Below are 23,777 nucleotides of genomic sequence, written 5' to 3' on the forward strand. Positions count from 1 at the left end.
AATGTTTATCAGCTCATCCCATGGTTGAACTGCCAAATGTCTCACCCTCCCATTTTTTGGATGTCAAATTGTGTATAAGAGGGACAAACTTCGGGCTTCTGTTTCAGTGAAGTTCATTGGAATATTTCAGTGAATCATTGAATGCTCTTCCTCCGTAAGTACGAAATTAAAGATTCTCCTTTGGTATGCTGATCGATCGATCGTGTGGAAATTGAGTTCTCTTCCACCACAATGTACAATAATGAATTCACGCATGATGTACAGCAATGATTTCATGCAATATGTACAATAATGAATGTCCAGTTATTAATTCACACATAATGTACAATAATGAAGTCATCCATTATGTTCAGTTATAAATTCACGCATGGTGTGCAACAATGAATTCGCGCATGATATACAGTAATGAAGTCACACATGATGTACAGTAATGAAGTCCAGTAATGAAGTCATACATGATGTACAGTAATGAAGTCATACATGATATACAGTAATGAAGTCACACATGATGTACAGTAATGAAGTCCAGTAATGAAGTCATACATGATGTACAGTAATGAAGTCACACATGATGTACAGTAATGAAGTCCAGTAATGAAGTCATACATGATGTACAGTAATGAAGTCATACATGATGTACAGTAATGAAGTCACGCATGATGTCCAGAAATGAAGTCATGCATGATGTGCAGTAACAGTCACACATGATGTACAATCATGAATTCACACATGATGTACAGTAAGAAAGTCACACTTGATGTACAGTGATGAAGTCAAGCAGTGAACAACAAGGGTTAATATCTGCGTTCCCTTCATGATTGGCGTTGATGACATGAATGAGGGAGGGACCTCACCTGCTTAATGTATTCATTCGAATTATTAAATTCTCCACACTTGGAATGAGTGAGTTCTCGTCAGGATATTTTCAACAAGGAAGTGACAGATTGAAAAGCATGGAGACAAAAAGGATCGAGGTGATGAAATAAGTCCATCGAGTGTTTATCGTACCTTAGTTCTGGAGACTGCTCATTTGAAATAGCTAGAATCAGCCATCTGCATGAGCCTGGCGAATCTTTTTGCATTCCTGGACACCTTATATGGCCGAGTGATGAGTGAGTCACTCCCAAACATAGCATCCTCCTCTCCAGCAGGCATTACTATGACTTCTTCCTCTGCACACACATCAACAAAACGAAGTCAAAACCACTCAAGAGCATTGTCATCAGAATCTCCATCATTATCCTGCCTTCCAACACGGTCCTGAAATGAATATCTATGAATCTCTCTCTATCTCTCTGTGCTTCTCCCTCTCCCTCGTTTTGTATATTTCAGTTCACGTTTTATTTCACTTTTCCCTCCACTTTCACATCTTGATTTTCTTCATCACGAACTCCCACTGTGTCACCTTTCAAGAGAATTGAGACAATTTGGTCCATCAAAGCCCACAAATCCCCACTTACTGTTCAAATTAAATGAACAAAACCTCATGTGAAGACATAGAAGAGAACAAAGATGGACTGCTTCATGGAAGGTAGCTCGAGTCACCCATCGCTGATTGAAAGTGGGATTGTAAAAATTTGATTTTTCAAACAATTAATTTTATTGAACATCCAGGTGTTCACAATGACTTCTTTATGGATACATTAACGTTCACACCAGACTTCCACCAATTGGAAGATTTGTTTGGAGCTTGTCTGGCTTCGAGTGAAGGAAAATATTCATTTGTTCTCAACTCTTCTGAAGCACAGATCAAATGGGACACGATGGACGTGAAGAACATGTAATTTAGACAAACTTTGGAATAATTTGTAATGGAAGGAAAGATTCTTGGTAACTTACGTTCCAACCGGTAAGATGGTTTCTTGTACGAGGGAGGTGGAGGAGGGAATGGGCGTCTCTTCTGAGGGATCTTAGGAAATACAATAAAAATATGAAAGATTAAACACAATGAAATGTTCATCAGTTTGATAACTTGTTCATGATATGGCACAGAAGGAAATGCACTGATTGAATAAGTAACCAGTGAAAAGGTGAATTAGTTTATCTCATCCAATCAAAGGGAGTTAAAATTATTGTGATCGATCCTGCGTGGGGAAGACCGGAGCAATAAGTTAACTTTTCCACCAAAAATATAATCACAATTATCTCCACAATTTATGATGTTCTTCTTCATCAAAGAAAGTATTTATAGCAATTTCAATAAAAGACGAAATGCCAAAATTTATTTCAACTTAAGGTTTTCATTTTGGGATTTGCTGTATTTCTCCCCACAATGTTTCCCCAACATCTCCAAAGTGCTGATGGATGCTTACCTGTTGAAGGTCCTGAATGTGGTGTGGCCCTTCAACACCATGCTGCTTCTGCTGCTGTTTCAGCTTTCGATCAGAGTGAGGCCTCTGTTTCCGCTGGAACCCTTGAACAACTTGCTGTGTCAGCTGTTGCTTGTCATTCCACGTCTCAGTCCACTCATCGGAAGTCTCATCCCATTTTTCCTGTTGATGCAATTTACAGTCAGCAATTTTTTGCACATGTTCTGCCTCCTCTTTGGTCTCGTCGGATTTCTGAAAGGGTTTCTCGAGTTCTTGATTCCTTACCGTCTCGTTTTCCTGTTCATCTTGTCTCTTCTTTTCTTGTTCGAGTAGTTTCTGTTTTTCCTGTTCCACTCTTTGCTGTTCTTCCTCTCTTCGTCTCTGCTTTTCCTCTTCTTCTCTTCGTCTCTCCTTTTCCTCTTCTTGTCGATTTGCTTTCCTGAACTCACTTTTCCACACCTTGTGTTCGCGTGTGCGCACCCTGTTTTCTCTCTTATTAATCTCCTGCTCCAGCTGATGTACCTCTTTTTCTCGACGAAACAAGTCTTCCTCTTTTATTTTTTTTCCCTCTAATAATCGCAGTCGCTGCCTCCGCTCCTCCTCTTCTCGCAGGTACATCACTCTCTCCAATTCCTCAACCTCCTTTTCTCGTTCTCTCATCTCTTCCTCTTGACGACATGTCTCAACCTCTCGATGTTTTATTTCCCGTTCTTTTGACCTGTTCCTTTTTTCAAACTCTGCCCGTTTTCCACGCTCCGTTCCCTCATGTTGAGCAATCCTGTTCTCCAATTCATTGACCACGTGCTCACTCTTTCGCACCTCTTTCTCTTTTTGTTCGATCTCAAGACATCTCCGTGTATGTTCTTGATACACGGATTCCCTCCGTCGTACAAATTCCGTGAGTTCTCTCTGATCTTCTTCCTCTATTCTCCTCCACTCTGAAGCGTTTTTTTTATTTTGCTCTTCATGTTGTTTTGTAATTTGCTCCTCCTCATTTTTTTTCCTCAATTCCTCTTCCTTGTTTTTCCTCTGCTGTTCTTCCACGATTTCTTTCTCTTTTCTCCATTCCTTTTCCTCATATGTTTGTTGCATAACTTTTTCCTGAATCTCTTGCTCACCGAGCTGAACTATCAGCTCTCTTTCTTTTAGTTCTTCTTCTTTTCGGTGCAATTTTTCACCCCTTTCCTGAAGTTTCTCTTTCTCTCTCTGCCACAACTTCATTCTTTCATCCTCCTGTTCCTTCACATTCTGCATGTCCAAAGCTTCATTTTTTGGAACCTCCTCAAGCAACGGCTGCTCTTTCTTTCCCACGTTCTTCAATTTTGTAAGGCCACATCGAAAACTGCAAGAAACAAAGATAATACTTGTCAGTTCGAGCTAAAATTAAGTACAGTATCTATTATATAATGTGAAGTGTGGTGTGGTGTGTGTCCATATGTTTGTATGGTCACACATTCCGCTGTCTCCCGTATCCGGCGGCCGCTTCCCACGCTGCGTATTAAAAGCTCCGCATGCAGGCAAAGCTCAACATCTAACCAGAAGAAATGCATGATCCCAAACGAGATACCTTTTAAATGTATAAATACAACATGGAATCGCAGTTTGTTTTACAGTGCATGAAGATATGACCTGGGCTGAGAGCATGGCTTTGAGGTTCACACACTCGCCTCTAAACTTCCTGGCCTGGGTTAAAATCCCGACTCAGCTATAAACTGTCATCCCGGTGTTTCACAGACTGGGTGAATCATCAATGTAAGTGCCGTTCCTCTGATGGACGTTAAACTGGTTGTCCCGTCGACAAACATCACTCGATGGAGGTTAAAGATCCTCCCTGTGTTCTTCGCTAATGAAGTGTGGGCGAGCATTTCGTAGCAGTGTGGCCAAATTTCAAATTCCTGCCTAAACTACTGATGGGAAGACAAATCTGCTTTGGTGGTTGCACCAATGCTCTGGGTGACAGAGTAGGAAGATTATCACAAAGTTTAATAAACCATGTTCGCGTTGTTAATAACAGTAGCCTTTCCTGAAAGTCTTTGAACAAAGGTTGCAATGTTCATCATTTAATTAAATATCTAGAACGGCACCTTGTGGAGTGCATACCTTCACCAGGCTGAACAGTTTACGTTTTGTATCCCACTGAAAGGTCGGATCTGGATCTGGACCTTTACCAAAATCTAATCGTCTTGTTCTTGTCACCGATAACCAACTCATCCATGTAGTTTTGTCACAATCCATCCATAACTTTTTGAGATATCGTGCTATATATCGTTTTTTTCCCCATCACTCAATGGTGAACAATCACTCAAAAATTCTCGGATCCAGATCTTCACTAAAATCTCAAAACTTCATCCTTGTCAGACACCCATCCCATCCACGAAAGTTTGTCCGAATCCATCCATAACTTTGTGAGATATCCTGTTCACTGAAAAACAGATAAACAAACAAACAGGGGTGAAAGCACAACAACTGCCCACCTTTCGTGGCGGAGGTAAAAACGTGTACATTTAACATTGTGACCTAAAAATAACGCTTAATAATAAACTTCAAAGAGAACCAGAATGAGCTTCTGAAAACAAAAACTGCCAGGTTGGCAACCATTGTGCAGGTTTGATTGGCTGAATGGTGTCTTCCTGTGTTGAAGTTCCTTGGAAATGAAGTCATTAATTATCCATTGTGAACCAGGTTGGTGTCTGTCCGTGCGTTTGTCTGTCTCCCATTGAAGGCGGTCGCTTCCTGTTCTGTTTTTAAAAAGCTCAACATTCACTTTTGAAATGATGGAAGAACAGACATGAATAATATTAAATTCAAATTTTATTTGGCAACCAGGATATTTTGCCCTCTTTTGAGATAAACTGCACCTCCGTCGCCTGATGTTGCATCACCTTTCCGTGGAGGGCCGTTTCAGTAACTGAGAGCTTTGGCTTTGAGACACAGCAGGGGGGGGGGCGATACCAGAGAGGAGACGGTGGAAGACAATAAGACCACCGACCTGCCTCCGGTGAAAGATTGAGAGACCCAAAGACTCAGCCTCAACACAGGAGACATCAATGATCTTGAAAGCCTTCGTTTCCACAGCGTGAAGTAAAGCGAGGTGTGAGGCAGGAGCACGACCCCAAAGAGGGGAGCAGTACTCCAGAAGACTGCGGATGAAAGCATTGCACGAAGGAGGATGCCGAAGGAGGATCTGCATTCCAAGCAGATGGCAGATGACCTTCAGCAAATGAGAGGTTGAATAGAACAGAGAGAGGGTGAGCAAGAGTAGCAGAGCAGGTTTTTAGGACACGTGGGCTGATGCCGTCTGGACCAGTTGCAGAATCAGAGTCGAGATTTGACAGCAAAATCTCCACCTTGTCATGAGAAAAGGACACAAGGTCCAGGAACAGGTGGGTGCGACTGGGTAAGGTGGGTACAGAAAGTGATGGGTTTGGGACGCAAGATTTAGAAGCAAACGCCGAGTTTCGGCATTGAGCCTTTTAACGTTGAGTGTGAGCTGTGCAGGCATTTGAAGTGAGAAAGGGGATGGAGGGGAAACATACAGCCGAAACAGACTTGACAAGATGCCACCAGGATTTGAAGGAGGGACACAGGTTTGAGAGTTCTCAAGGTGAGAAAGATTAACCCACATGACTGACGGATTTGGTCAAAATTTGCTGGAGAGCTTGGGTATGTGACACGGACAAAATACTGAGAATTTCGTGAAGATCCGAATCCGGATGCGGCCTAATAGTGGGATACAAGACGCAAACGAATCAGCCATGCGGAGGTATGCGCTCCACCAAGTGCCTGTATAGTTTTCTCTGTTAATCTCACTTATTCACATTTTATCTGCATTTTTTAGTTTTATCACTTTGTAATAGTTCGGGAAGACTATACATAAAGTTTGATTCCAAAGCATCAAGAAATAAGCTCAGGTGGCATCAAAATGTGGAAACTTGGGAGGGAGAATGCTTTTGCAGACCACTGCATAATCGGAACCATGCGTGCATGGTCCTGACCCCTCGATACCTTTAAACCCCTTGACACCCCGAAGACCCCTTCAGACTCCTTTGTACTCTGAAAGATCCCCACGAACCTTGAGAACTCGAAGACCCGTTAAAATCCTTCAGATCTTAAAGACCCCTCATGACCTTCAAGACCCCCGCCACCCAAAAAAAACAATACTTTCAGACCCCAAAGACCCCCAAAACCTTTAAGATCCCCGCTCCCTCCCACTCCCAACTACGGACATTTCAACCCCTTCATCCTTTTGTGCCCTTGAGACCCCACAGACCATTTGGACCTTTACACCCCTCATGGATGAGGGAATTATCAAATTGATGAAAACATCACTTGTGTTCCTTACCAGTGAATGTGGGCCTTTTTTTTGTGCCTCTTCTGTCGATTGAACCAGGACGATGGTTCAAATGACGTAACCATGACAAATGCCAAGATGCCAATTGTGACAACGACCACGTCACGAACTTTGGAGACCATTGTTTCCTCCACTGCGTTTTTCTGGAAAATCTATGGACATGGAAAGCAGGGCAGGAAGAGGAGAACATTTTATTAGCCCGTCCCTCGCACAGCGGAAGACGTGGTTTTGCAATCACGTGTGTGTGTGTGTGTGTGTGTGTGTGTGTGTGTGTGTGTGTGTGTGTGTGTGTGTGTGTGTGCGTGTGTGTGTGCGTGCGTGCGTGCGTGCGTGCGTGCGTGTGTGTGTAACTTTTTTATCATCAAATTTTCAACAAAGCTTTATTATTAGAATATTCAAATATGGATTAAAATTAATAATAATGTGAAAAGTTAAAATTCACCAAAAATCATCAATTTTCATGCAATTCACCTGAAGTTTTAATTTACCGTTTGAGCTTTGTCATCAAATTTTCAGCAGAGCTTTCTTATGAGAATACGGAGAACAGATATTAATAATTTGGTCAAGAGGTCAAAGTTCAGCATCACATAAAATCGTCAAGTTTCAGACAATTGACCTGAAATTTTAAGAATTAGCAGATTGGGTTATTGAATTTCTTCTCCAATTTACAGCTTGAAGCAGAATGAAATGTTTTTTTTTTTAGATCAAAAGGTCAAATTCATCTAAATTGGGGATTTTTTTTTACCTCCACCACTGAAAGTGAAACGTGATATTTTCGAGCTGTTTTCATCAAGGTGCATTTCATCATCACCATCACCATCATCATCGTCGTCATCAGCCTGTTTTTATCCCCCGCCGCGTGGCGGAAGGGGGATATTGTTGTCACCCGGGTCGTCCGTCCGTCCGTCCGGCAAGCCGGGCGTCAACATTTATAGCTGTGAGTGCGATAACTCATAAACTGTTCGCCATATCGATTTGAAATTTGGGTCACACATGTACCACCTGAAAAGGAAGAACCCTATTGATTTTGGGCGTGGCCGGGTCCAAGATGGCCGACTGGGGCGGCCATCTTGAACAAAATGTTTTTTGTAAGAAATGGAAAAAAGCTTATCTGATTTCAATTATTTTTCAATGGCGGGGGATTCCCCATCTCTGATGGGTATATTTAATCCTATGCAGGATGAAGGTGACATTGAACTCACACTTGGCGTTTTGGTTTGATGACCACGTTTGCCAAGCACAGTTTTACAAGAGGGTTTGGGAAGCAATTTGTGATTTGTTCAGAATGCTCGCGATAACTCGTCTCGTCTTTGCTGGAAACACCGTAGGATCTTTCACGTCCAGAAAGAGTAAAGTATACCGTGAAGATTCCTCCATCGACACGACCAGGAAGGAACTTTTGCCTTGAAGGGACAAATTCCAACTTTGCCTTATGGGGAAAGTTATCCCTAAACCTGCAGTTTCCAACGAAAGATAAACTCTCTTTATATTCCTCATCACATCCTCATGGCAATGAGGTATCACAACCATTAAAAGGACAGACAAGGAGGAGGAGGAGGAGGAGATTGGGACCATACTCTGTGCAAAGCATTAGTGCTGCTTAAGCAGTCTCCTTGGCTATTGGGCACAATCCTGGACGGGTCGCCACTCCAACACAGGATACCAGCAAGCTGGTACTCATTTTGCCGACCTCGTGAGGATGACAGGTCGAGTTAACACCAACGAGTATTAATTCAACAGCTGAGTGGGATTTGGACTCAGGACCCTCAGATCCAAAGCCCACCACCCTCACCATTAAACCAACACTAAACATGCCAAGCACAGACAGACAAGGAAGATCATCGAACTGGGGAACTGGCAATTTAATGATATATTCCATATTGATTGACTGTGACGTCATCATGCACTGTGACCACACTCTCCACATTGAGGGAACTGCCAATTTATCGATATATTCCATATTGTTCGACTGTGACGTCATCCTGCACTGTGACCATGATTTGCACATTGGGGGAACTGACAATTTAACGATCTATTCTTCATTGTTCAACTGTGACGTCACGACGTTCTCCACATGACATCATTATTTTCTGGTTCTTAAATTAACTTCCACACAAACCATCACAACTACCATTATCACCCTCAACACCACTTCCGTGACATGACCATCCCTCCTCCCACCAGAGATTAGTCCCTGTCCTTCACCTTTCCCAATCCCACGGTTAATTCCCAACGGATCACCACCTTTCACTCCAATACAAGTTCACATGACGGACCCTCGGAATGAAAAAGGTTCAAATATCGAACAAACCGTTTCAAATGGATCACCTCGTCATCATCGGACCATTTAACTTGGACCACACGTGGTAATCAATGTCAATTGTTCCTCCCAACTTGCCGACTCGACGATACAAGACTCCATTTGTATTTTCCCTCCTTTATCCGGACTCCGTGTGGAATTCCGAGCGGGCACGAACAACTTACTCGTGTTACAAACTCTCAATACAACACCCGTTCCCTTTCACATCAAACCACAAAAACTACCGATAAACGAACTCCTTTGGTGTTGTGAACCTTCCCGACTCCGTCATCCCTCACAATCCCCATTACCTGCTGCGGAGGTGGCGATGTCTCACCAACGAGGATCAACACCAAGATCGCCATGACAACCCACATCTCTGCTGTGTCCTCTTGGTCGATGCTCGATGCGCCGAATGACGTTTCCACAACACGTCTCGACCTGATGTGTTCCCGGATGTTGGAATTATCATTGTGACGTCATACATTGTGACGGTTGGGTGTTTGACGAGGGCGAATTGATCGGATCTCGACACAGAAAGGAGAATTAATTTTAATTCTTAAGTGAATCTTCACCATTGTGAGATGGGGTAAAAACGATATATGGCATGGTATCCCAAAAAGTTATATGGACGGAATATGACCAGTGACGTCATGACAAATATTGAGATTCCAGATGGTGAAAAATGTCGGATGTGACGTCATCGACAGATTTCCCGCCACATGATGATTTAACATGACACGTTCGATTTGAGGGACACAAACCAAACAAAACCATAAATAACACTCACACGTCACAATCACTTAATCACAATGAAGAATCAACTTTCAGGATCAGTTCGTCTCAAACCACCGAATTTACACAAAACTGTGTATTTTAATAAATAATGTGGATTGGTGAAGGACAAAGATTCACTTCCTGTGTTGTTGTAGGATATTTTCATCGTGTGATAATGTAAATATACAATGGACAATATAAACGTGCAACGGATAGACACGTCACATCCTGTGACGTGTTGTGGCTCACAACGACGGAAGTGGGTTGGGTGGTGAGTTGTGGGGCACAGGTTTCTACCCTCGTTGTGACCTGGTTGGTTTGTCCTGTAATAAACAGTTAATCCTTCGCTGTTGTTAAATCCTTAAAAACGCCCATCGCGACATTGACATCCGAAATTAACGAGATGATGTTTGACTCGGATATTATTGTGTGTAATGACAAATCACGTGATGTTGAAGAAGGATTAATTTTGTTGAATTGAGATTTTTCCCAATGATCCGAGGAAATTTCAAAGCTGGGAGAATGTGCGCTTCATTGGGCGGGGCCTGTGCGCGTCATTGGGCGGGGCCTGTGCGCAGATTGGCTGTTTACCTCCCTAGCCCCGCCCATTCGAGTTACTGCAGCGAGTCCTCTCAGTCAGGGCTTCCGGTTGTCGTGAGAAACGGACCTCGTTTGTCACCGCTTTAGACGAGCGAGCATTCGGCGGGTCTGAGGTGTACAAGAACGATGATGGGGAAACGAACAGATCTGATTCCTCTGAGGTAAATGCTGACCAATCATCGCTACACATAACTGCACAAACACCACACAAAATACACCACACAAAAAACACCACACATAACTACACAAACACCACACATAACTACATAAACACCACACAAAACTACACAAACACTACACATAACTGCACAAACACCACACAAAATATACCACACATAGCACATCACACAAAACTACACAAACACCACACATAACTACACAAACACCACACATAACTACACAAACACCACACAAAACTACACAAACACTACACATAACTGCACAAACACCACACAAAATATACCACACATAGCACATCACATAAAACTGCACAAACACCACACATAACTACACAAACACCACACATAACTACACAAACACCACACATAACTACACAAACACCACATAACTACACAAACACTACACATAACTGCACAAACACCACACAAAATATACCACACATAGCACATCACATAAAACTGCACAAACACCACACATAACTACACAAACACCACACATAACTACACAAACACCACACAAAACTACACAAACACTACACATAACTGCACAAACACTACACATAACTGCACAAACACCACACAAAATATACCACACATAACTACACAAACACCACACAAAATAGATCACACAAAACTACAGAATCACCACACGAAATAGTGCACACAAAACTGCACGAATACCACACATAACTACACAATCACCACACAAAATACATCACACAAAACTACACAAACATCACACAAAATACATCACATAAAACTGCACAAACACCACACATAACTACACAAACACCACACAAAATACACCACACATAACTACACAAAATACACCACACAAAATACATCACACAAACACCACACAAAACGTCACAAACACCACACAAAACTACACAAATACCACACATAACTACACAAACACCACACAAAATACATCACACAAAACTACACAAACATCACACAAAATACATCACATAAAACTGCACAAACACCACACATAACTACACAAACACCACACAAAATACACCACACATAACTACACAAAATACACCACACAAAATACATCACACAAACACCACACAAACACCACACAAAACGACACAAACACCACACATAACTACACAAACACCACACAAAATACATCACACAAACACCACACAAACACCACACAAAACGACACAAACACCACACAAAACGACACAAACACCACACAAAACGACACAAACACCACACAAAACGACACAAACACCACGCAAAACTACACAAACACCACACAACACGGCACAAACGCCACACAAAACGACACAAACACCACACAAAATTAGGCACACACCACACAAAACCACACAAACACCACACAAAATGACACAAACACCACACACAACGACACAAACACCACACACAACGACACAAACACCACACAAAACGACACAAACACCACACAAAACGACACAAACACCACACAAAACGACACAAACACCACGCAAAACTACACAAACACCACGCAAAACTACACAAACACCACACAAAACGACACAAACACCACACAAAACGACACAAACACCACACAAAATGAGACAAACACCACACACAACGACACAAACACCACACACAACGACACAAACACCACACAAAACGACACAAACACCACACAAAACGACACAAACACCACACAAAACTACACAAACACCACGCAAAACTACACAAACACCACACAAAACGACACAAACACCACACAAAACGACACAAACACCACACAAAATGAGACAAACACCACACAAACACCACACAAAACGACACAAACACCACACAAAACGACACAAACACCACACAAAATGAGACAAACACCACACAAACACCACACAAAACGACACAAACACCACACAAAACGACACAAACACCACACAAAACGACACAAACACCACGCAAAACTACACAAACACTACACAAACACCACACAAAACGACACAAACACCACACAAAACGACACAAACACCACACAAAATGAGACAAACACCACACAAAACCACACAAACACCACACAAAATGACACAAACACCACACACAACGACACAAACACCACACAAAACGACACAAACACCACACAAAATGGGACAAACACCACACAAAACTGCACAAACACCACACAAAACGACACAAACACCACACAAAACTGCACAAACACCACACAAAACGACACAAACACCACACAAAACGACACAAACACCACACAAAACGACACAAACACCACACAAAACTACACAAACACCACACAAAACTACACAAACACCACACAACATACACCACACATAACTACACAAACACCACACATGAGTCCTGGCGAGGGTCCATAATCTCTGATTGCTCTTTTTCTTGTTAATTATTTTCATTGCACTCAATGAAACCAGCTCAATTAAGCTGGTTAATTTCAGCACATCCCTTTCTCTTTTCTTCACTCAATATAATAGCGAACGCAGTGAGCTTCATACCTAACGCGTGCACGTGAGAGAATAGGAAACAACAACAACACAATACCCCTGGCTATTTGGAATCCGTGTCGTTCGCTATCACCTTTTGCTTCAGGTTGTTGTTAAACGCTGTGCGGTGTATAAACACGATTGGGTTTTATTTCTATCTTGTGAATATTACTTAACGCCTGCACATGAGAGAATAGGAAACAACAATAACAACACAATACCCTGCCAATTGTGAATCCGTGTTGTTGGCTATGACCCTTTTGCTTCCGTTTTTGTTTTGTTTCTGTTTTTTTTTTTTTTTGTTTCTGGTCTTTGTCATGGGGATTGATGCATGCCAGGAGATCATGACCGGAAGTGTTTATTTATTTATTAAATAATTTTTTCCCAAAGTTAATTTTATTCTTCCGAAAGTGATTTTTTTCATGACAGGAAGTGTGTATTTTGTATTTAACATTATATTTAACATTCCCGGGAGTGGTTTGAAACTCTTTCCGGAACTTATATTTTATTTTATTCTTGACCAGAAGTGATTATTTATTCAATTATATTTTTCCCAAAGTTAATTTTAATAAAGATATCTCCCGCATCATCAAAAAATAATTTTTAATCGTGATTTACATTATTTGATCGCTGATCCCGAATCCAGGCCGAAGTAACCGGAAATTGCGTCAAAATCATCAGCTGTGCGGCGCTTACACATACCATGGTATAGTTGGCAAGTATACAGTTGTGAACACGTTATAGGTAAAGTCAGAAGCGAATGTAAGAAGAATTCTACGTTTGCTTCTCGGCTTTGCCTATTCCATGTTTATCCAAACAATGGAAAAAGTTACATTTAATGCTTTGGCAATTCACATTTTCTTTTACATGGAGAAGGAGGGACCATGGCCTTTGCTTCTTTAAAGTAAATAGGTATATACGCTTCGTTATTTCACTCAGTTAAATTTTCATATTTCACTCCAGTTTTCAACTCTTAATTTGTCCACGAGATCCGATCGTCAAAGCCGAAATCATATTTCGATTACATACTTTAATTAGCCCATGACAGTCCATTGTAGAAAATGACATCAAACAAGCAGGAAATCGCTCCAAGCTCCAAAGATGAAAACTATAGCATTTACAAAAGCGATGGATGCAGCGATTCATCACCATGAAGAACAGGAATTCGACGATATGAGTGAGGAAAGTGGAAAAAAAAATTGCACGCTTTATCAATAAATCGTTATGGCCTGTTCCGAGTCAAGGCATTGTTGAGCAGGCCGAACAAAATGGTAGCCGAAGACCCTGAGCGAGTTGACGGAGGGCTGACCAAGATGGCACGCCGCCATCTGCGTAAGGCTTATTATCCCGCCCCCCGGAGGGAGGGAGCGGGATATTGTAATCGTCCGGTTTGTTACTTACGAAATCTAGATTTCATAAGTATATTCATGACTTCCGTCCTCTGTTTGTGTGTGTGTGTGTGTGTGTGTGTGTGTGTGTGTGTGTGTGTGTGTGTGTGTGTGTGTGTGTGTGTGTGTGTGTGTGTGTGTGTGTGTGTGTGTGTGTTTGTGTGTTTGTAGGCATGATAAATTGAGAACGGAAGAAGCTTCCAATGTTAAATTACACCAAGTGATTCAGGAGGGTGATGGCTAGCGCTGATTAGATTTTGGTCAAAATCGGTCAAAGGTCAAGGCCACAGTTAGGTCAACCATCCAAAACATGATAACTCGGGAACGGAAGAAGCTACCAATGTCAAATTTAACCACGTGATTCAGGAGGGTGATGGCTAGCGCTGATTAGATTTTGGTCAAAATCGGTCAAAGGTCAAGGCCACAGTGAGGTCAAACATCCAAAACATGATAACTCGAGAAAAGTTACCACAGATATTGTTGACGGAGCGTGAGTTTGGAAGATCGAGGAAAGTTCGGCAGAATTTGTGTGTCAATTCGTCGAGTTACGGCTGTTTTAAAAATTTCAGTGTTAGCACCCATGGCGCACAACGCCTTGCCTTGTTGTAGGCCGCATTGTGTTTTCGATAAAGATGGTGTTTAAAAGTCATTTTTCATCCCAATAAAGCTTATCGTCGCATGCCTAACTCGCTAAGCTGTTGGATGGTGTAAAGATTGTTTGTGGATGGCCGAATATTACGGTTTTATGACTTTGATAAAATAATATGAAAGAATTCCTTAAATTCCTGTGGAAAAATGGAGTATTTTTGCTTCGGTCGACGTTACGAGTTTGTTTTAACTTCGATTTTAATTTTGTCTTCGGTTTTTGCGATCGCTTAGGATGCTAAACACTGGGTTATCGAAATTCTGGTAAAAATCGGATGTTTTGAAGACGTTTTAAGATTGTATAAAAATATTTCACCTGCCGCATCACGGCTCGTCACGTGGCGCAGTGCGCTCGAGCAGACGCGTTGTTGAGTCACGTAAAGGTTTTGCGTGTGCGCGCTGACGTCATCGCGCTCGCCCAGGCGTCCTTTCGAATTGGGGGGCGGGGGGGGGGACGTCGAGTGTGACCTTTACGTTACGTTAATCCGCGGTAACTCGAGAAAGGAAGAAGCTACCAATGTCAAATTACACCACGTGATTCAGGAGGGTGATGGCTAGCGCTGATTAGATTTTACTCAAAATCGGTCAAAGGTCAAGGTCACAGTGAGGTCAAACATTCGATTTTTGATGGTTTGGTACAGAATCATCATAGAAACTTCTGGTTTGCGTCGCTACATTCTCGAGAGACAGCTATTATTGGACAAGGTCAGAGGTCAAGTTGATGATTTCGTAAGTACCAGTCTATGACTGCTTGTTTCTGTGTTTGTTTGTTTGTTTGTGGGCATGATAACTCGAGAACAGAAGAAGCTACCAATGTCAAATTACACCACGCGATTCAGGAGGGTGATGGCTTGCGCTGATTAGATTTTGGTCAAATTCGGTCAAAGGTCAAGGTCACAGTGAGGTCAAACATAATTCCGTAAATTCATGTGGAGAAATGGAGTATTTTTGCTTCGCTCAACGTTACGAGTTCGTTTTAACTTCAATTTTAATTTTGTCTTCGGTTTTTGCGATCGCTCAGGACGCTTAAAACTCGGTTGTCGAAATTCTGATAAAAATCGGATGTTTTGGAGACATTTTAAGATTGTATAAAAAATATTTCACTTGACGCGTCACGGGTCGTCCCATGATGCAGTGCGCTCGAGCAGACTCGTCGTTGAGTCACGTATGGTTTTGCGTGTGCGCGCTGACGGTGTTTTCGATAAAGATGGTGTTTAAAAGTCATTTTTTATCCCAATAAAGGTTATCGTCGCATGCCTAACTCGCTGAGCCGTCGGATTATGTAAAGATTGTTGGTGGATGGCCGAATATTATGGTTTTGTGACTTTGATAAAACAATATTGAATAATTGCGTGGAGAAATGGAGATTTTTGCTTCGCTTGACGTTATGAGTTTGTTTTAACTTCGATTTTAATTTTGTCTTCGGTTTTTGCGATCGCTTGGGACGCTTAAAGCTCGGTTGTCGAAATTCTGGTAAAAATCGGATGGTTTGGAGACGTTTTAAGATTGTATAAAAAATATTTCACTCGCGCATCACGGGGCGTCACGTGGTGCAGTGCACTTGAGCAGAGGCGGCGTTGATCACGTAAAGGTTTTGCGTGTGCGCGCTGACTGTGTTTTCGATAAAGATGGTGTTAAAAGTTATTTTTTATCCCAATAAAGGTTATCGTCGCATGCCTGACTCGCTAAGCCGTCGGATTATGTAAAGATTGTTGGTGGATGGCCGAATATTACGGTTTTGTGACTTTGATAAAATAATATAAAACTAGAACGGGCACTCATAGAGCGCATACCTTCGCCGCCACTACTTTTTTTGTTCTTGGTATGAGTGTGGGTAAGTGGTTTCATATGAATGGTCTTATGACACAAACCACATATCTATAATGTCATGACCCCCCCCCCCGACTTTCGGGGTCTACGGACTAAACAACAATCAACTCACGTCGTTTTGGCGAGTCTTCACTCGGAAGCTCGGTGAATACAACGTTTCAACAAGAGAAGGTAATCTCGTTTGATGCTGGTTTCATGCAAATCAAATAAGAATTGACTGAGTTATGCCGAAAACCGCATATTTTTCAAGGGCGTGACCCCCCCCCCGACATTTTACCCCAACCGGTGACATTTGTTATGACGTCATTGTGTCACAAGATTGGGCATTAAATTCTGAACATTTTGGTGCTGGGTTCATGTAAAGCGGACAAGAATTGACCGCGTTATGACAAAAACCGCATATTTTTCAAGGTCGTGACTCCCCTGACCTTTGACCCCTAACCGGTAACAAGAGTATGGGCGTCATTGTGTCATATTGCATATCACAAGATGAGGCGTTGAATTCTGAACATTTTGGCGTTAGTTGCATGCAAATTGAATAAAAAATTGACCCTGTTATCGTAAAAAGACGATTTTGACCTTTTCGTGACCTTGACCTTGACCTTTAACCCGAACGATCCCGAAATCTAATCGAATGCTTCCTGTCTAATAAACAATCATCCCACCAAATTTCATGCAATTCGGTTTAATACTTTTTGAGTTATACGAATCACAAGATTACAAATAAATAAATAAATAAATAAATAAATAAATACACGCCGACCAAAACATAACCTTTCGCAGAATGCGAAGGTAATAATTGCGTTGATAAATGGAGATTTTTGCTTCGGTTGACGTTACGATTTTTGATGGCTTGATACAGAATCATCGTAGAAACTTCTGGTTTGCGTCGCTACCTTCTCTAGAGACAGCTTTTATTAGACAAGGTCAGAGGTCAAGTTGACGATTTCATAAGTACCAGTCTATGACTGCTTGTTTGTTTGTTTGTGTGTGTTTGTTTGTGTGTTTGTGTGCTTGTTTGTAGGCACGATAACTCGAGAACGGAAAAAGCTCCCAATGTCAAATTACACCACGTGGTTCAGGACGGTGATGGCTAGCGCTGATTAGATTTTGGTCAAAATCGGTCAAAGGTCAAGGTCACAGTGAGGTCAAACATAATTCCGTAAATTCATGTGGAGAAATGGAGTATTTTTGCTTCGCTCGACGTTACGAGTTCGTTTTAACTTCGATTTTAATTTTGTCTTTGGTTTTTGCAATCGCTTAGGACGCTTAAAACTCAGTTGTCGAAATTCTGGTAAAAATCGGATGTTTTGGAGACGTTTTAAGATTGTGTAAAAAATATTTCACTCGTCACGTGGTGCAGCGCGCTCGAGCTGAGGCATCGTTGATCACGTAAAGGTTTTCCGTGTGCTAGGTCATGTGGAGGTTGGTCGGTTCGTTCAGTTTCGTTGTGCAGATCACCAATCTAAACGAAATTCACCCTGTACATTCATGAACACAATTGAAATTCCTACTTGTTTCCATATACACAAGTTGACACACCGACAGTTATTACCATTTGAAATTACCGCCGTGAAGTGGGCGTGGCATGCTTATAATCGTGGAGGAAACGACCAGGAAACAACAAATGAAGATGGCGGCGCCCATGGTTGTCATGTGATTTTGAATGATTTTTGGTCTTTCAACAACCAAATATGTGTTGTTTCATACACTTGGGTGGGGAGGAAGATGAGAAAGTGACGCAATTCACGGATAAGAGCTAGCTTCAGGTATGCGAGTGTGTGAAGGCTTGGTGCGATGCCACAGATAGTGAAACTATCAACAAATGCCGTTTGCTGGCTGATCAAATGATGAAACTGCTGCCAATGACTCATCCTCCTGCGGATGCCGGCTGTCACCGGTTCTGCTATGCGTCGTTTTGTAACAAGGATCATATAAAACGCGCTGAAGCCAGGAAAAGGAAATCAGAAGCCAGCACTACTGCAGTTTTTGCCGGAGCCAGTGAGGTGGTGGGAGGACTAGAAGAAGAGGGGCACTCGTACTACAAAATACATAGAAAATCCCTCAGAACCTCTGTAGAAAGGGTGGCTGGCAAATCAGCTGGTGTACTGCCTATAATTTGTATCATATGCCAGAAAAAAGACAAATTCATCCGTGTCAATGGAAAATCTCAACGTGATCAGTTGTCCCTGGCAGAAACACTGGATGGAGGAAAGCTGAGGGAAACTGCTGAGCAGAGGAGAGATGAACGTGATGTGAGAATAATGACAACTATAAAGGATAAAGACTGTGTGTCACCATAAATGTTATTATGAGTATGTGAATGACACATACCACAGACAGAGTGAAAGTAAACTCCAAACTCAGAAAGTGAACTATGACTCAACATTTGACATTTTCTGTTATAAAGTAATCCAGGTAAGACTCGTTGATGGAAAGCAATCTATACATCTGAAGAAGTTGTGTGAGATGTTCAATGACCTACTCAGAGTATGCGAAGGTCAGGATAAGGCCAACTACCAGGCAACAAGACGAAAGAAAAGACAGCGGGAACGGTACCCAGACATGATTTTCTATCGTCCACCAAAAATGTCTGAGAGCGAAGTGGTGTACATGAAGGACATTGATATTGATTCCATTGCTCAGGCTGCTGTTGTAGACAGTAGTTCTACAACAGAAACAGAGTCAACTACAGAGGATGAAGCCAGCCAGGGTCCACAGCAGGGTGACTCAGACCTCAATTTACATGTTCTATACTCGGGAGCACTCATGGTGAGGGATGACCTGAACAAACACCAAAGTGTGGACATTACATGGCCCTACTTGGAAATGGTGGAGCTAGCACTAGAGCTTATATGGGCAACTCGTACTTCGAACTGGCCGAAACACCTTGCGATCACGAGAGCGTCAATTCCCTGGTACTTTGCGTATGATCACCTAAACTATGCAAGGTACTTACCCGTTTACTGGCTGGAAATAGCCGGGCTGGAGCACTCCCACCCAGACACCTATCAAGCGTTCATGGACGGCAAATGGACTGCCCAATGGCATACTCGTTATGGATTTAGTAGTGTTGTGTGTGATCAGATCATAGAGGAGACTAAATAAGGACAGCAAGACCAGTGGAGGCATCATTGGTTACACTCAGAAAAGCACAGCTGTGAAGAAGTGGATCCTGTCCCAACCAGCACGCTCGGAAATCGCAAGGAAATGTGAGTCCATGGCGGGTATCCACGACGAGCCCCAAACGAGAAAGGATTTGGATGTGTCGAGCTCGAAGAAGAACAAAGCAGCTGTGGTACAAGTGATAGATACAGTACTTCAAATGATTAACCCTTTCTCCGGCGCTCACCTTGAACTCGCCAATATTAGTTCAGGTGTCATCGCACCGCCAGCCACTTCCGCGGACTTGATGAACGCATATGTCAAGGGAGAGAATGCTGTCGTGCAATTCATGCGTGATCGGCTTCTCTCGGGTGAGGTCCCATTCTTCAGTCCGATTTCGAAGGCCAAATTGGCAACTTTCTCGAAGGCGCGAGGAAAGTCGGCGACTCCCCACCAGCAGACGCTGAAGGTTGAAATTGCGAATGAACGTCATCTTTTCACACGACTGCTGTTGATTGGCGAGAAAAGCAATGCAACACTCCACGATCTGCTCGCGCACCCACTGGCGAACATATCTTTCCCGCTGGCATCCGGTGATGGTTCGATTGCTAAGACGGACAAAGCCAAACTCCGCAACCATATACTGAAACTGTGGCCCGATTGCTGTGTGGACGCTTGGCCTTTCCAAGGTGCAACAATTGTGGATGGAATGGCCGTTATTCAGGTGATAAAGGCTGGTTCACTGCCTAACACTTTCAGCAAACTGGAAGAGATGGTGCTGAACATCGCAGTGGCCAAAGCACGACATAACCAATCTTCGAGACTGGACGTGGTGTTTGATACTTACCCAAGTATCAGCATCAAGTGCCTGGAGCACACCAGACGAGCGGGCAGGGTGGGCGATCTTCAGGTGTGAACCATCTACGGACGTGATCAAGCCCTTCCAAAACAGTGGGCCAATTATCTCCTGAGCGGAGCCAACAAGGAGGCATTGATAGAGTTCATCGTGGACGAGAAACATCTCTCCATCAAAACTGGGCGACATGCTGTTGTACATCAGTCATGCCGGCAAATGTGAGAAAATCAAGGCGTCGAATGGTGTTATGACTGTGTCGTCAGTACCTGAACTTGAATGTGACCATGAGGAAGCTGACACGAAGCTCCTGCTGCATGCCGCTCACGCGGGACAGAACGAAGAGTCGGTGCGCATAGAGAGTTTCGACACCGATGTGTTTGTGTTGGCATTGGCTCAATCAAAGTCGATTTGGGCGCGAAATTTCCATCTGGTCACAGGAAGTCCCAAGGACATTATCGTCATTGACATTAGGAAGCTGAGTAATGCCCTGGAAAGTTCTGTCTGCGATGCGTTGATAGGTTTGCACAATTTCACGGGACGTGATACCACCAGTGCATTCCACGGTAAGGGCAAAACAAGGCCATTCGACTTGATGATGAAGGGTCCCCATCTCATCACCTGTTTCGGGAGCATTGGTCGAGAATTCACGCTAGATCAGAATATCATTCACGACCTGGAACAATTCGTCTGCGCCTTGTACAATCAGCCGACCATGAAGAGTGTGGATGAGGCTCGCTACAAGCTATTCTGCAGCCAGTCGCTGGGAGAACAGAAGTTGCTGCCTACAAGCGACGCTCTGATGCTGCATTGCAAAAGAGTGAACTATCAGTCTGCGATCCACCACCGCGCGACTGAGAGGTTTATAGGAGCCCTTTCTCCTACATTTCACGGATGGGTGGAACGCAACGGAGCACTGACTGTTCACTGGCTGAACAAACCACCAGCGCTGAAGGAACTGCTCGAGGCGACGAAATGTAATTGCAAGAAGACGAAATGCGAGACCAACCAGTGTTCTTGCCGGTCAAAAGGACTGTCCTGCACAGAGTGCTGTGGGTGTCAAAACTGCGCCAATGATGAACAGACCCATGCAGAAATAGAACTTATGGATGATGAAAGCAGAACTGACGATGATTCCGACGACGAACTGTGAATGTGGGTGTCACACTGCTTTTGCTGTGGTGATCTACTACACAGTAGTATTCAGGTGGGATAGTATGTAATAGTGGACTTGAGTTTTGTAATAACAACAGTCAAGAGCCTAGTTCAGCAACCGCTTCAGAGCAAGAAATACTGGAGTTCTAAGACAGTAATCCTCTTGTGGCGGTTCTACTTTTCATCAGGCTGAGCAGAGTCGCGCAGTGTCTTTGTCTTTGATTTAATCCGTAATCGCCAATGTAACTGTCTTTCATCGGCGCTGTAACTACCTTTAATAGTCAATGTAACTACCTTTAATAGCCAGTGTGGCTGCCTTTTAAGCAAAAGGTTGCCTTGGTCAACTCGAAGGCCTGTCTGGTCGGTCCAGACGTTTTCGGCTGGTAAAAATATGTAACTGCTTCGGTTTACAACCTTTAATTATAAACATCTTTAAGAACAGTGAATAGGGCTCTGTATAAACATATCGTATCATTTTAAGACCTCACAAGAGTTTTCTTTGACGTACATATCAGTCTAACCTTGATTCTTTATTTCTGTGTCAAAATCGTGCTTTCATGTTCGGTGCATCTTTAATTGCCAAAAATGACCAATTGTGTCACATCCTCGATGTGGAAACAAGTGGATTTGGACTCAGCGTCTAAAATTCTTTAAGTATGCCAAATTTCATCCAGATTGGTGATCTGCACAACGAAAATCATTTTCTGAAGGTAATAGCGAGTACCTCCACATGGTCTATGCGCGCTGACGGTGTTTTCAATAAAGATGGTGTTTAAAAGTCATTTTTTATCCCAATAAAGGTTATCATCGCATGCCTGACTCGATAAGCCATCGGATTATGTAAAGCTTGTTGGTGGATGGCCGAATATTACGGTTTTGTGACTGATAAAATAATATTAAATAATTGCGTGGAGAAATGGAGTTTTTTGCTTCGGTCGACGTTACGATTTTTGATGGTTTGGTACAGAATCATCGTAGAAACTTCTGGTTTGCGTTGCTACCTTCTCTAGAGACAGCTTTTATAAGACAAGGTCAGAGGTCAAGTTAACGATTTCATAAGTACCAGTCTATGACTGCTTGTCTGTTTGTTTGTCTGTCTGTTAGCAACTTTACGGCAAAATGGCTTTAGCAAACAGTATCTAATTTAATACACAGGTGGGCAATGAACCTTGGACGACCCCATTAACTTTTGGGTCCAATTGGACGAAAGGTCAAGGTCAGGGTCATGAAAAGATCAAAATCGTTTTTCGCTCATAACTTCGTCAAAAATGATCTGATTTCCTTCAAACTAAGCTTATAGTGAACCTTATTTTATTTGTCACTTATAATCATACCCATTCCTATAGTGAAAAATGCATATTTGTGAAGATCTGTAGGGTCCGAAGTTTTGGGGGGTCATGGCCATCGGTCAAAATTACAAATTTTCCATTATTAATCAAACAAGTGGTGCCAGGCACAACAAATCCCGCCCATTTAAGGCATAAAGTTATTTTGCGGATCAAATTTAAATTTGATACATCCTTAACCTGAATGTTGATTATAAGGAATAGAATAAGGAATATTTTAGTCTTAGTTTGAAGTCAATTAAACCATTTTTGACGAAGTTATGAGCGAAAAACAATTTTGACCTTTTTGTGACCTGACCTTGACCTTTGACCTCATTGGACCCAAAAGTTAATGGGGTCGTCCGAGGTTTCCTGCATTGTTGAATTTCCTGCACGAACTTGGCATCAATGATGTGAAACCCTCTACGAAGAAACATATTCGCCGGAAGCTAGAATGTGAATTCAAGAAGTCACTTCATTTCGTCTC

At 42.6% G+C, this 23,777-nt stretch overlaps 2 protein-coding genes across 2 annotated transcripts in view; one reads left to right on the forward strand and one right to left on the reverse strand.

The window, feature by feature from the left end:
* Positions 1 to 1,026: 1,026 nt before the first annotated feature.
* Positions 1,027 to 9,467, reverse strand: LOC147021367 (uncharacterized). The gene is made up of 6 exons (XM_085890437.1): positions 9,271 to 9,467; positions 6,652 to 6,812; positions 2,595 to 3,651; positions 2,313 to 2,492; positions 1,657 to 1,909; positions 1,027 to 1,172 (listed from the first exon to the last, which is right to left on the reverse strand). Exons 1-6 carry the CDS (start codon positions 9,334 to 9,336, stop codon positions 1,027 to 1,029), a joined length of 1,863 nt encoding a protein of 620 aa, XP_085746563.1. The 5' UTR covers positions 9,337 to 9,467.
* Positions 9,468 to 10,396: 929 nt separating this feature from the next.
* Positions 10,397 to 23,777, forward strand: part of LOC147021368 (low-density lipoprotein receptor-like) — a 126,234-nt gene continuing 112,853 nt past the window's right edge. Inside the window, exon 1 of the mRNA XM_085891248.1 lies at positions 10,397 to 10,497. The gene's annotated coding sequence lies outside the window, so the exon portion shown is untranslated. The remainder of the gene's footprint in view (positions 10,498 to 23,777) is intronic.

The sequence above is a fragment of the Eptatretus burgeri genome, chromosome 8 (genome assembly GCF_056783735.1).
Source record: "Eptatretus burgeri isolate ZD-2024b chromosome 8, Ebu_testis_v1, whole genome shotgun sequence".
In the NCBI taxonomy this organism is placed as follows: domain Eukaryota; kingdom Metazoa; phylum Chordata; class Myxini; order Myxiniformes; family Myxinidae; genus Eptatretus; species Eptatretus burgeri.

What these genes read in the sequence shown, in the direction of transcription:
- LOC147021367 (XM_085890437.1), bottom strand. Translation starts at nt 9,336, where the DNA reads ATGTGGGTTGTCATGGCGATCTTGGTGTTGATCCTCGTTGGTGAGACA. An exon ending in CATCGCCACCTCCGCAGCAG is followed by an intron (nt 6,813 to 9,270) that starts GTAATGGGGATT and finishes CCATGTCCATAG; the next exon opens with ATTTTCCAGAAAAACGCAGT. An exon ending in TTCCAATTGGTGGAAGTCTG is followed by an intron (nt 1,173 to 1,656) that starts GTGTGAACGTTA and finishes ATGTGTGTGCAG; the next exon opens with AGGAAGAAGTCATAGTAATG.